The sequence below is a fragment of the Oppia nitens genome, unplaced genomic scaffold, assembly GCF_028296485.1.
Source record: "Oppia nitens isolate AA-2021 unplaced genomic scaffold, nextdenovo-longstitch-racon4-pilon3 scaffold5_pilon_pilon_pilon, whole genome shotgun sequence".
NCBI lineage: Eukaryota > Metazoa > Arthropoda > Arachnida > Sarcoptiformes > Oppiidae > Oppia > Oppia nitens.
Genome location: NW_026533243.1, coordinates 2,469,443 through 2,482,500, shown reverse-complemented (window position 1 = coordinate 2,482,500; position 13,058 = coordinate 2,469,443). Strand labels below are relative to the sequence as shown.

The 13,058-nt window shown below is 34.5% G+C and overlaps 5 protein-coding genes across 5 annotated transcripts in view; 2 read left to right on the top strand and 3 right to left on the bottom strand.

Annotated features, from left to right (window-relative positions):
- The window catches only part of LOC128960899 (structural maintenance of chromosomes protein 1A-like), a 4,427-nt gene extending 1,252 nt beyond the window's left edge, over positions 1 to 3,175 (bottom strand). The window contains exon 1 of the mRNA XM_054307063.1: positions 1 to 3,175. This exon is cut by the window's left edge and continues 144 nt beyond it. Within this exon, the coding sequence (XP_054163038.1) occupies positions 1 to 2,865 (2,865 nt within the window). The 5' untranslated portion in view covers positions 2,866 to 3,175.
- A 231-nt stretch (positions 3,176 to 3,406) lies between these two features.
- LOC128960913 (zinc finger protein ZIC 5-like) lies at positions 3,407 to 4,314 on the top strand. The gene is made up of 2 exons (XM_054307079.1): positions 3,407 to 3,796; positions 3,863 to 4,314. The coding sequence occupies exons 1-2, from the start codon at positions 3,595 to 3,597 to the stop codon at positions 4,309 to 4,311; spliced, it is 651 nt and encodes a 216-aa protein (XP_054163054.1). The 5' UTR covers positions 3,407 to 3,594; the 3' UTR covers positions 4,312 to 4,314.
- Positions 4,315 to 4,517: 203 nt separating this feature from the next.
- LOC128960906 (isovaleryl-CoA dehydrogenase, mitochondrial-like) lies at positions 4,518 to 6,179 on the bottom strand. The gene is made up of 2 exons (XM_054307071.1): positions 6,052 to 6,179; positions 4,518 to 5,979 (listed from the first exon to the last, which is right to left on the bottom strand). The coding sequence occupies exon 2, from the start codon at positions 5,968 to 5,970 to the stop codon at positions 4,621 to 4,623; it is 1,350 nt and encodes a 449-aa protein (XP_054163046.1). The 5' UTR covers positions 5,971 to 5,979; positions 6,052 to 6,179; the 3' UTR covers positions 4,518 to 4,620.
- Positions 6,180 to 6,766: 587 nt separating this feature from the next.
- Positions 6,767 to 7,396, top strand: LOC128960916 (uncharacterized). Its single transcript, XM_054307082.1, has 2 exons — positions 6,767 to 7,107; positions 7,188 to 7,396. Exons 1-2 carry the CDS (start codon positions 6,853 to 6,855, stop codon positions 7,347 to 7,349), a joined length of 417 nt encoding a protein of 138 aa, XP_054163057.1. The 5' UTR covers positions 6,767 to 6,852; the 3' UTR covers positions 7,350 to 7,396.
- Positions 7,397 to 7,828: 432 nt separating this feature from the next.
- Positions 7,829 to 12,582, bottom strand: LOC128960900 (glycine dehydrogenase (decarboxylating), mitochondrial-like). The gene is made up of 13 exons (XM_054307064.1): positions 12,372 to 12,582; positions 12,089 to 12,302; positions 11,595 to 11,763; positions 10,627 to 11,515; positions 10,363 to 10,557; positions 10,020 to 10,280; positions 9,637 to 9,762; positions 9,198 to 9,369; positions 8,992 to 9,096; positions 8,760 to 8,820; positions 8,219 to 8,669; positions 8,080 to 8,160; positions 7,829 to 7,973 (listed from the first exon to the last, which is right to left on the bottom strand). The coding sequence occupies exons 1-13, from the start codon at positions 12,573 to 12,575 to the stop codon at positions 7,863 to 7,865; spliced, it is 3,039 nt and encodes a 1,012-aa protein (XP_054163039.1). The 5' UTR covers positions 12,576 to 12,582; the 3' UTR covers positions 7,829 to 7,862.
- Positions 12,583 to 13,058: the final 476 nt, after the last annotated feature.

Below are 13,058 nucleotides of genomic sequence, written 5' to 3'. Positions count from 1 at the left end.
GGCTGTAATGTCGTTGAGATCACCGGAAACAAGTGGCAGTTCAATGCATTCCATTTTACAGTGTAGTAGTATTGCGTGTCTGTCCGACTTCTTAGAGTCCAATCGACACTCGATTTGCATTAATGCCTTTTGCGCTGACGTTAAATCCTTCTGAATGCTAGACATACCGCGCTTTATCTCTTGAATCTCATCCTCGACGCCATCGCTTTCCGTTTTTCTGGTAATCTTTTCTGTTTTCAATTCTTCTACTTTTCTCATCTCCTCTTCAATGGCTTTCATTTCTTTCTTTTCCGTTTCTCTCGCTGTTTGTAAGTTATCTTCTTCTTCGGACACAATCCTTTGCCATCTCTTGACGTTCTCATTCGTGTCTTTGCTCTTCTCGTACGCCAAACGACTTTGCAATGAATTCTTTTCGTTCTCGAACTGCAATCTCTTCTTTTCATTTTCTTGCGAGACTTTGTTCTGTCGTTCTTCGTATTGACGAATATTATCGACGCCTAACTGTTCGCAAAAGTCTGAAAATATAGTGTCTTCGACTGAATTCATTGCATCTCTGATTTTATCGATTTTCACTTCTCTTTCATTCATTCGTTGAGTAATTTCTTTGATTTGTGGATCATATGACACAACCTTTTTCTCTAACTCTTTGATTTCACGTTTAAAGTCTTCAGTGTTTTTCTCTGTCTGTTGTTTATCGCTTCGACAGTATTTCAAACGTGTGTCCAAACCTTTGATTTGACTATTGATGACCATTAAGTCACTCTCTTTGCGTGTCTTTTTCAGTTCTTCTTTGAGAGTGTCGGCCAACTTTTCTTTTTCGTATTTAAGTTTATGTAACTCTTTTTCATCCCAACGTCGGGCCCGCTTTTCAAGGTCAGCGCTACCGCCGGAAATGAAACCACATTTCTGATAGAAAGTGCCGTCGAGTGCGACCGCGTCGTAACGTTTGCCATCTCCCAAATCAAAGGCCACGTGATTGGCATCTTCGGCCGTCTCGCAAACCAATGCGTTGTTAGTCGCGTAAAGTACGGCACGTTTAATGGCCGGCGGCTCATACTTTATCACATCGTATAACAGTTTAACACCTTTTGGGTGTTGAATGTTTCGCAACCGTTCTTTCACTTGTTTCACCTCAATATAGTCGAGCGGAAGAAAGGTTTCGGGTTCGAGCATCTGTTCCTTCAGATATTGAATACATTGTCGACCCGTTCTTTCGCTGTCCACTATAATGGCATTCATATTCTTGCCCATCACTTTAGTAATGGCCATATTGTAGCGCTTATGGATAGGTTTACACATATTAAGTAATCGGTCAAAGACTCCGGGATATAATTTCTTGAGATTCTCCACCACTTCTGCCTTTTTCTTTCGTCGTTCATCTTCATGTCTGTCCACTTTTGCGTCACCCAATTCTCGGTTAATGGACTCGAGTTTAATGGTAATACTCTCAACTTTCTCTTTACTTGAGTTAACAATCTCTTCTATTTCAGTCTTTTTCTTGTTAAGCTCCTGGAGGTTGCTTTCACTGACCTCAATGTTGTCCTTAAGTTTGTCGATTCGCTTTTGATTTTCCTCCAAATTGTTTTGAAGAACTCTAATCCTGGACTCGATGTCACTCTTTTTGCGCATTTCATTCTCATTCCTGTCCTGATCGGCCTTCTGTTCCCTTTCAAGTGAATCCAAATCTTTTAAATATTTGGCTGACAGTCGTGCGGCCTCTTCTTTAAGACTGTTGTATTCCTTTTTTTGCGACTCTTTCATAACGACATCAGTCTTATGCGATTCCTTTTCCTTTTCCATCTCTTTCTCCCACTTTTCATAGTCTTTGACAACTCTGTTGTGTTCTTTTTCGAGTTCGTCGATCACTTTCTGGTGATTGTCGTGCGCTTTAATGGCCGATGCCTTAGATTTCTTAGCCGTTTCCAACTTCTTCTCGATGTGTGACGCGTTTTCCTTTGCTTTGATATAAGTGGGTCTCTTTTTATTCAGATTCAACTCGACGTCTCGTATTTTGCGATCAATAGAAGACAAGTCTTTACTAATTTTGGTTAAATTTTGTTTTTTATTTCTGATTTCTGTTTCAATTTTCTCTTTTTGTTTGACGTGTTTTTCCATATCTTTGCGTTTGCGGTCCATATCTCCCTGAAGATCCTCGATATCTTCCTGGATGTGATACAATTTGAACAATTGTAGATCGATTTGTACTTTGTTGAGCTCTTCCCTTAAGTTCTGGTATTTCTTCGCCTCATTGATCTCTCCCTGTGCCTCCTTTTTCTCGGCCGCAATACCTTTCTTCTTGACGTACATATGATGTAATTCTTCTTCCGATCGATCCATTCGTATTTTTCTGTTAACGTATTCATCCTTATATTCATTACTTCTTGCAATTTCTTCAAAAAGTCCAGTTATTTCTCTGGGATTTTTCATAGCAATCGATTCAACTGCTCCCTGATATACGAGAAAATTTCTGGCCTTAACGTTGATACCGAGCGTCTCGAGTCGGGCCGCATAATCCTGTTTAGACACCGGGTTGTCATCAATGCGATACTCAGAACTGCTGCCCAACACTAGTCTCTGGAAGCGTGTGTGACGACCGGTATCCTGATCTTTGTAAACGAGACAAACAAACGCCTGATTGCCAACCGGTCGTCCAATAGACGCGCCGTGGATTAGCTCCGATAGTTTCTTTACTCGCAAATTGTTGGTCTTCTCTCCCAACACAAAGCTGATGGCGTCCATGAAGTTTGATTTGCCGCTACCATTGGGACCGATGACAGCCGTAAACTGTTTTAGTGGTCCAATCCGTTGATATCCAGAATAAGACTTGAAGTTCTCGACTTCAATGAATTCGCAAAAACCGGGCATTGCTTCGGATGTCTTACAATGATATCAACTGATGAACCAAAACGAGTGGATGACTGATGTATGTGTTTGTGAGACACCCGTCGATCAGTGATAACAGTCAACGATAACACTATAAGATGAATGCATCCAATGACTAAACAACATGTGAATCAAATGACAATACAAATCGATAACTACATCAAGACTGCCATCAATTGATTTAATGGTAATATCGTTGGTCTCTATATATTAGTTAACAACTGACTCTTCATCTGATATTTTGATGACACAAATGGCGGCAAACGAGTGACGCCTGCGCTCACTGATAGTCCACACTAAATACTAGACCACAATATCATACCATTTAATATTAACAAAACTATATTCAAAGCATACAATAATACTATAACATAAAAAGTGCCAAAATATAGGTTATATAACCATTGCATTCAAAATGCAATTCAATGTATAGTTTTGCTAATTATTTGTTTGTATTTTTTGTATTCAAATAATAAACAAATAAATATAAATAAATAAATAATTGACAAAAATATTTGACATTTGAATTGACTGTCAATTCATTAGTTTTATTGATTTATTAGTTATTGTTTGTCGACAACACTTCCTGTGGTAACCCATTGATTGTCACCATTCATTTGGTCCCATATATTATCATCAAAACATTTTAGTTATTTGTTTTAGACATCACTTTTGATTTTGGAAATTGTTTTTTGAGGATCAATTGCGGTGATGAATGAAGAAGAAATAATAGAAGACAAGAGAGTCAATCATAAGTTTACACTTCAGGAGAGGATTGAATTAATCAAAATCTTTTACAGCGGAAAAAGTCTCAAACAAACGGTTCGGGTGTTCGCCGAAAGACATCCTGACTGTCCTCATATGCCCACCAGTTCGGGCATTACTCGATTGGTCAGAAAGTTTGAGACAACCGGTACTTTCCACCATCTGATTGATGATTTAATAGATAGATATATTGTATGTTTTCATTATATAATAGGTTCAGTACTCGACAAACGTATACCGGGCCGACCAAAGACCAGTCGCGGTGTTCAGCTGGGAGTACAACAGCCCGAACTTGTGGCCTGTGCGTGGCCAGGATGTAGTTATATGAGCAATAAAAAGTGTTTGGCCAGACATAAGTTGGTCCATAAGACAGAACGCGACTATTTGTGTCCGTGGGTCGGATGTGACAAAGGATTTAAGTCCAGTTTGAGTCTTAAAAATCATTTGCGTATTCATAACGAAGACAAGAGGTATGCCTGCAATTGGCCGGGTTGTCAATACCGATGTGTCGATTCCGGTAACATTAGAAAACATAAGAAAATACATGAGAAACAGTTTCGCGGTCTTCTCAAGACATCTGATGTCCAAAACAAGACACAAATGAAGAACATTAAAACTGATTTGCTATCAGATAATGATTACACTAGTATTACATTTGAATGACTTTGAGAGATGTTTTTTGTAATTATTTGTTGCATTAGTTTGTTATAAAGTGTTGTTATTATATAATCAATAAATCAATCAATGATTAGTTTTTAAAAGTATAGAATAATCTTATAAAACATTTTACATTTACACTTAATGATCATTTTAATAAAAATTGATTTTTATTTATTTGAAAAATAATGATTTAAACTTTAAAAATTGTAAATACTATAAAACGGTAATCAATAAAAAAATATATATAAAAAGTTATAAAAAACAGAGTATTCAATTTAACAGATCCAGACTAATGATTGCAAATGATTGCAATTATTCATATAATTTATTCAATTGTCTGCCAATAAGCCATCGTCTTATCTCTTGAGTTCCGGCGCCAATTTCATACAGTTTGGCGTCCCGTAGATAACGTCCGGCGCTGTACTCATTGGAATAGCCATTGCCTCCCATAATCTGAATGGTGTCGAGCGCTACCTGTGTTGCCGTTTCAGACAACTTCAGTATAGCTCCGGCGCACTCTTTAGTGAAAGGACTCGACGAACCTAACGGTATTTTCCCGCCAGTCCTACGCTTGTATTCATCAACGGCACGGGCGGTGTTGTAGAGATATGAACGACAAGCAGACAGATTTGTATACATATCGGCCATTTTTGCCTGAATTATCTGAAAATGGCCAATAGGTTGTCCAAATTGTGAGCGTTGGTGAGCATAACGGAAAGCCAATTCGCAGGCACTTTGCATTATACCGAGTGAACCGCCAGATAGGATAAGTCGTTCGTAGTCCAGACCACTCATCAATACATAGACACCTTTGTTCACCTGTCCGACCATATTATCAAAGGGTACTTTGCAATTGTCAAACAATATTTCGGCCGTCGGAGAGCCTCTCATACCGAGTTTGTCAATCTTCTGGCCAATACTGAAGCCTTCCATACCTTTCTCTATAATAAATGGTGTGATTCCTCGCTCACTGGTCTTTGCATAAACAAACAGCACATCGGCTTCCGATGCATTGGTTATCCAAAACTTGGAACCGTTGAGTATATAATAGTCTTTATGTTTCTCAGCAATAGTTCTCATGGAGACAACATCGGAACCACTCGACACTTCAGACATGGCCAGTGAGCCCACATAAGAGCCGTCAATTAGTTTCGGCAAATATTTCTGTTTCTGTTCTTCATTGCCGTTGAGTGTCAACTGATTGACGCAGAGATTACTGTGCGCTCCGTATGACAGACCAATGGCAGCACCGCATCTACTGATCTCTTCCATGACGAGGCAGTGCTCAAAGTAGCCCAACTCAAGTCCGCCATACTTAGCCTCAGCGGTCACTCCTAACAGACCCATTGAGCCGAGTTTGGTCCAGAACTGTCTAAACTGATCCCAATGACTATCTTTGTCCATCTGTTGCACAACATTTTCAGTCAACTCTTTTTCGGTAAACTTTCGCACTGTTGACCTCAAATCCATCTGTTCATTAGTGAGACCGTTGACCAAATCGCCGATGTCTTCAATGCCGACATCACTTATGTTAATCGTTTCATTTGTCTTGTTTTGCGTTGCCGTCGCTGACAAACATCTGGTAGTCTGTCGGCAAAAGACACGCAATACTTGTGGCAAATATTTGCCACTATTTGACAATAAACTGGTCATCAATGCCATCGATGGATACTAATTGTAAAAAGATATGTATTATAATAGTGTGAATCAATACGTCAGTCAATCAATCAATCAATTGATTACATAATCGTTATTCAAATCATTTGAATTAATGCCAACAAGTGGTCGACCAAACCATCAGTGCTGACATCTGTCACTTAACCAATCATATGCTATAAGTGTGTGCAGTCATCACCTCAACTGATCCGACAAAAAACTTTTCATTTGAATAACTAATATATTATATTATATGTCTGATTGATATAAGAAATGAGAGAAACAAATATTTTTTTGTTATTGAAATGAATGTTTGAGAAAAAATAAAATAAAAGACAAAACAGTTTATAAATATTAATATTTTTACTGTACTATAGTTTGTCATTAATTAGTAATAATTATGTTTTAATCTTTTTATTTACAAATGTTGTTATTATAATAATATTTAGAATTATRAATAAATAAAACAAAACACTTAATATGAATATCAGTTCTATTAGTTAAAACAATAGTTCAAAAAGTTTTGGTAGAACTTGAAGTTTTTACAGATGAACTATAGGCAACATTTTTTTGCAATCAAAACATACCGGTGCACAACAATAGGGACAAACTTTTTGATCCATTCAAAATAAATTGCTGTYAATTAATTAATTAACATAGTTTTTATTGATTGTCATATAATTTATTTAAAAAAACTAACACGTGTTATGTTAATAATGATTATTACGCGCTATACCTATAGTTAATTATATATCAAATATATTGAAATAAAGTTATAAATTGTTGTCAATAATATATAGTGTATATAAAGAGTAAAATTTCGGTTGAAGTGAAATCAATTCAATTTTTATTTGTCAATTGGTTTACAAATCTTATCAAATACCAAATATGCTGTCATTAATGGATCAATTGAATGACACAAATGGTTTTACATTAATATCGATCCGAAATCAAAGGAGTGTAGCATTGAATTCAACGACCAGTAAGTCATCGCATGAAGAAAGTGGTGGCATTTTGGGGATCAGTTATGTGACACTAGCAATGGTCTTCATATTAGTTATACTATTAGTCTGTGCATTGGGTTTGGTTTATTGGTTGACTATCGCTAAAAAATCGGCGTCAAAACATAAAGTGCATGAAAAGGTTGAAACAAATGATTGAAAAAAATGTTTGACTAAAAAAAATTATAATAAAATTTTATTATATAATTAACTGTGAATTAGAGCATAAATGATGAACTGGTGGGCAAACTGGACCCAAAYCTCCGTTGGGAAATGCAAGTCGGATCGTTTGAGTCCGATGTCAACCTACCGGCTAAACTCAATATACCTACCAGTCCTAAGAAGAGCTCAATACCAAAGAGTCCCAAAAAGAATGGGCCATAAAAACAGATTCCTTCCTATAAATGATTTCTATAAATATTGGTAACTATTAAACACAATATTATTTATATATTTTTACATTTAAAAAAAATATGTTATACTTATTTTTATATTGAATCTAAATACCGGTATTTRTTTTAATTAATTAATAATATTAGTATATTTTTATATTTGTTAAAACTAAATTTAATAAAAAAATTTGTAAAAATTATGAAAACTTTCACTYTACGGTAATATTATTAAATAATTATTTGATCAATTTTACATTATATGAATTTAATAGGAAATTAGTCATATTTATGATTATGATACCAAATAATTTAATATTTGTTTTGATATTTAAATACACGTTTTTTATTTAATTAGGTAAATATATTTTTAAACATTATATTTAACTTAACTTTAGTATAGTTTAGTACTGTAATACTGTATATACTATACACTGTCTACAGTATTATACATAAAAAGCTTACAAATATTTTTATTTATCAAAGAGGACTAAACAATTAGTTTGACTTAATATTGTTCAGAGACAGGAGGACAGGTACAAAACAAATGAGTATCGCCATAGATGTCATCAATGCGTCCAACTGTTGGCCACATTTTTGTTTCAGGTTTGACAAAGCTCTATGAAAATAAATAAATAAATTGATAATTATTATTTTTTTAAATGCCATTTTATAAATAATTTAATTTGATTAAAAAGATTCATAAACAACTGTATAAAACTTACAGCTGGGAAAGCGGCCACTTCCCGAGTGTAGGGTCGGTCCCAATTTGTTGCACAGATAACCCTCTGAGTATGGGGTGCGCACTGTAAGAGTTATTGTTAGTTAATTAAAACAAATATGTTTTTAATAAAATTTATATACTTTTAATGGATTGATTTTTTTGTCCATAAGTCCTGTCTCAATATCCCTGATCTCGGACCTGATGCTTAACATAGCCTCACAGAATCTGTCTAATTCTGGTTTGTCTTCCGATTCTGTCGGTTCAATCATCAGTGTGTTGGCCACAGGAAACGAAACGGTCGGTGCGTGAAATCCATAATCTTGTAGTCTCTTAGCAATATCCATGGCTTCAACACCGGCTGTCTTTTTAAAATCTCTTACATCTAATATGAACTCATGAGCTACCGTTCCGTTAGTACCTCTATAAAGCACTTTATAAGCATYTTTAAGTCTGGCGGCCATATAATTAGCGTTAAGTATTGCCACTTCGGAGGCATGTCTTAAGCCTTGTTCACCCATCAGTTTTATGTATGTCCAGCTAATTGGTAGTATAGCTGCTGAACCCCAGGGCGCGGCCGATACCGTACCAAAGCTATTTAAAATAATCGGAAACATATAAATAGTTGACTTGTAATGAGTTGCAATTAATTAGTTATATAGAGGTATTTGCTATAAATTATACCTGTGCTGAGTATCTATCATCTCATCGACAACGACCGGATGTGACGGTAAAAATGGTGTTACTTTTAGTTAAAAGAAAAYATATAAATAAATAAGTTTCTAAAAAAATAAATTTGTTGTCTATTTTTTGAAATATTCTTATGATATTTATGTTTCAAAATTAATTCAAAAGTAATTAAATTGTAAATTTAAAATATATTTATATAAATTTTAAGTTTATTTATGTATATTACAGTGCATTTTGACGGCAATGGGTCCCATTCCCGGTCCACCACCGCCGTGAGGGATGCAAAATGTTTTGTGTAAATTTAAATGAGAAACATCACTGCCGTAATCACCTATAAAAATATTTTTTWWAAATACAATACATTTTTTTTAATGATATGCCATTATTTATAGTTATTTTATATTTTATGAGYCAAAAAAAAACTCTACTAACCAGGCCTACAGAGGCCCACCTGTGCATTCATGTTAGCGCCGTCTAAGTAGACCTGAGCCGAACCGCACTGATGTATGAGATCACAGATTTCGACAATAGATTCCTCAAAGACACCAAAAGTGGACGGATAGGTAACCATAAGGCATGCGATGCGGTYGTGAAACCTGTCGAGCTTTATATTGATTAAACAATTTTAAAAAGAAAAATATAATTAATTATTTGCTTATCAACATATTTGCTATAAAATTAATGATTGAATTTTTTTCCTATAGAATAGACACTAAAATAAGTTAGTTATCAATTATAATGAGAGTTCAATGACTTGACTCAGGAGGACAGTTAGCAACAGTTAGTAACATATAAATGTAAGTTTATATTAGTTCTATATATTTATTACATAAGGACAGTCATAATAAAATACAGTTGATTTTCCCCCTACTTTTTCTTTGAGGTAATCCATATCAATTCTGCCATCTTTAAGGACCAGTATTGCCTCAACTTTCATGCCAGCCATGTGAGCACTGGCTGGGTTTGTGCCATGAGCTGACACAGGGATCAGACATATCTATATAAAAGAGTATAATTGAATCATTGAATAATTGAAATCAATTATCATTTGAATTTAAAATCATATATTTATGCACTGATTTTGTAATGAATTTTAAAAAATAAGTTATTGAATTAATTAATATACATTAATACACCAAAAATACATATTAATTTTATTTATGTAATTTCCTAAAAACTTAGTTATTATATATTAATAAATGCAAAATTTTTTGAAAAACATATTTAAAAAATGAGAACATAATCATCACTTACATCCCGGTGCCCCTCATTTTTAGACTCTAAATATGATTTTATGACACGAAGTCCGGCATATTCTCCCTGTGCACCGGAATTTGGYTGAAAAGAGACGTTATCATAACCAGTGAGCTGACACAAATCATTTTCCAACTCATTGATCATCAATTGATAGCCTTTAGTCTGCGATGTCGGTTGATATGGATGAAGGGATGCGAAGTGAGGCCACGACACGGGAATCATTTCGGTCGTGGCGTTCAGTTTCATAGTACAGGAGCCCTGAATTTACAAACAATTACGATAACAACAATAAATTATAAACATATTTAATCAATAATTTTGTAAAATTTCAATTTCATACCAATGGTATCATTGAATGTACTAATGAGATGTCCTTATTTTCTAACCGTTTCATATATCTGACTATTTTCATCTCACTATGATATGTATTAAATAATGGATGTGTAAGGAATGGTGACTTCCGGCCAATTGGTGTCGACTCAACTCCTGTTTTGAGTAAATTTTCCGATATTTTAATATCTCCCGTCTCTTCGTACTAATAAAACAAATAATAACAAACTCTTTAAATACTAATCAATAAATAGGTTTTTAAAAAAATAAAAACCTCTTCATGAGAGCCAAAAATCCAAATCAAGTCTTTTAAGTCTTGATCGGTGACCGTCTCATCTAACGAGACGCTGACGTGTTGGCCGTCGGGATAATACCGCAAATTAATTCGTTTGGCCTCAGCTTTGGATCGGATAAACTTCTGGAGTTTGACTTTGACTTTAAGCGTATCAAATGGCATATAAGTAACAACTTTATTGTCTTCGTTTTCTGATATCTTTTGGGACAAATAAAGAGTCTTTTTGTGGATATCTTCTGCAATATCTTTAAGTCCTTTGGGTCCGTGATATATGGCAAACATAGCACTCATATTAGCCAATAATGCCTGTGCTGTACATATGTTTGAAGTGGCCTTATCTCGTCGGATATGTTGTTCCCGAGTCTGTAGTGCCAGTCTGAGTGCTTGATTTCCCTGTGCATCTTTGGTCAGTCCCACCACTCTTCCCGGTAATATTCTGGTCAGATATTCACGACAGGCCAAGAAAGCTGCGTGTGGACCGCCATAATTAAGTGGTATACCAAATCTCTGGGCAGTTCCGATAGCAATATCGCAACCTAACCCGTAATCGCCGGGAGGTTTAATCATAGTTAATGCCAACAAATCGGTGGCCACAACAACAATGCAATCTTTGGCTTTGGACTGTTCAACAATTGAGGTCAGGTTATCAACATTGCCATTAGTATCGGGAAAGTTGACTAATACTCCACAATACTGAGATAAGTCAAACATATCGCCTAATTTAACGACTCCGTCAAACACTTCTTTAATGCCATCAAAAACATCAATATGTATACCCAAAGCTTCGGCTCTGGTCTTAACAATGGCCATAGTCTGCGGGTGTGAGTTCTCAGAGACCAAAAACTTATTGCGCTTTTCTTTGTGATGTCTGACCGGTTTAGTGATAAACATAAGTAATATTTACCGATAAATATAAAATTAGATAATTTTTTAGATGTGTTTCCAACCTATAACACATCTGCATAGCCTCGGCAGCAGCTGTTCCCTCATCTAAAAGACTAGCATTGGTTATGTCTAATGCTGTCAATTCACAGATCATAGTCTGGTAATTAAGTAACGATTCTAGTCTTCCCTGAGCTATCTCTGCCTGATATGGTGTGTAAGGTGTTGTCCATCCTATTGTTATTCAATATATTTATTGTTATATAATTTAGTTAATTTATTATTATTTTTTAATTATTTTTTAAATTATCGTTTGTCCCATTAATTAATTTGTTATCAAAGTTATAATTCAATGAATTAGTAATTAATAAAAATATCACATAAACAGAAATAATAAATGTTATCATTTTTATATATCAATAACATTGATATGACATTCAATGTATTACACATTAGCTTTGCATCTGTTGCTAACACATAACCATTCATATGGTTTATTAATTAATTAACAAATTGTTTACATTACTAAATAGTTTACCAAAAAAAATAACAACTTAACCTGGATTTTCAAATATATTGCGCAATATAGGTGTAGGCGTTACACAGTTATAATATCCCATTCCTATGTATGTCCGCCACTGAGTTGAGTTGAGTTCAGCGATGGACTGCAATCTCTTGAGTATCTCTGTCTCGGATTCCGGTTCCGTGAGCTTGAGATCCCGTTTGAGTCGAATATTGTTCGGTACTGTCGCTGATATCAGGTCTTCCATTGTCTGGCACCGGTAGCATCAGTTTACATAGTAGACTACAGGTCTATAAATACTTGTATATACGGGTAATACCTTATAACCGACGGTCTTTAACATAGATGTTTTGTCCTCATCTCGCGGTCCGATGTGTCGGGCGATAAACTCATTTGCCTTATAGTTACGATACGATCGGCGCTGTTGACTCATATGTCCACCAATACAGTGACGGACAGCAAAATATCGGTGAATGATAGCATTAATGTCACCGATTTTGCACTTATTTATCATAAAACTCATTATTTATTTATTTATTTAACACTTTTTTTTTGTCAAATATATTAAAAATTGAAAACATTGACAGCGAAAATTTTTTTTAGTAATAATTTATTAATCATTAGCAAAAACAAGGCTAATCAACAAATTATTATCATATTTTAAAACTCAATTTGAATATCAAAATTATAAAAACTTATAAATAATAATAAGTTATCGAATATTCAAATAAGAGACTTATTAGTAATACATTAAATTATAGACTATTAAAATATATTAAATATTAATTAATAAATTCTATTTATTTATATAATAAATTCAATAAATCTAATATAGTGTTGACGTATATTAGATGCATCCGACAAAAAAAATCATCAGAAAATTTGCTATAAATTAGTATTTACTAGATTTGACTAAACATTTAATGTCTTAATGCAAAAGTAAAGTAAATATCTGTGTATTGAAAAAAATTGAGAGATAATTGTGTGACATCAAGACATCCATAAA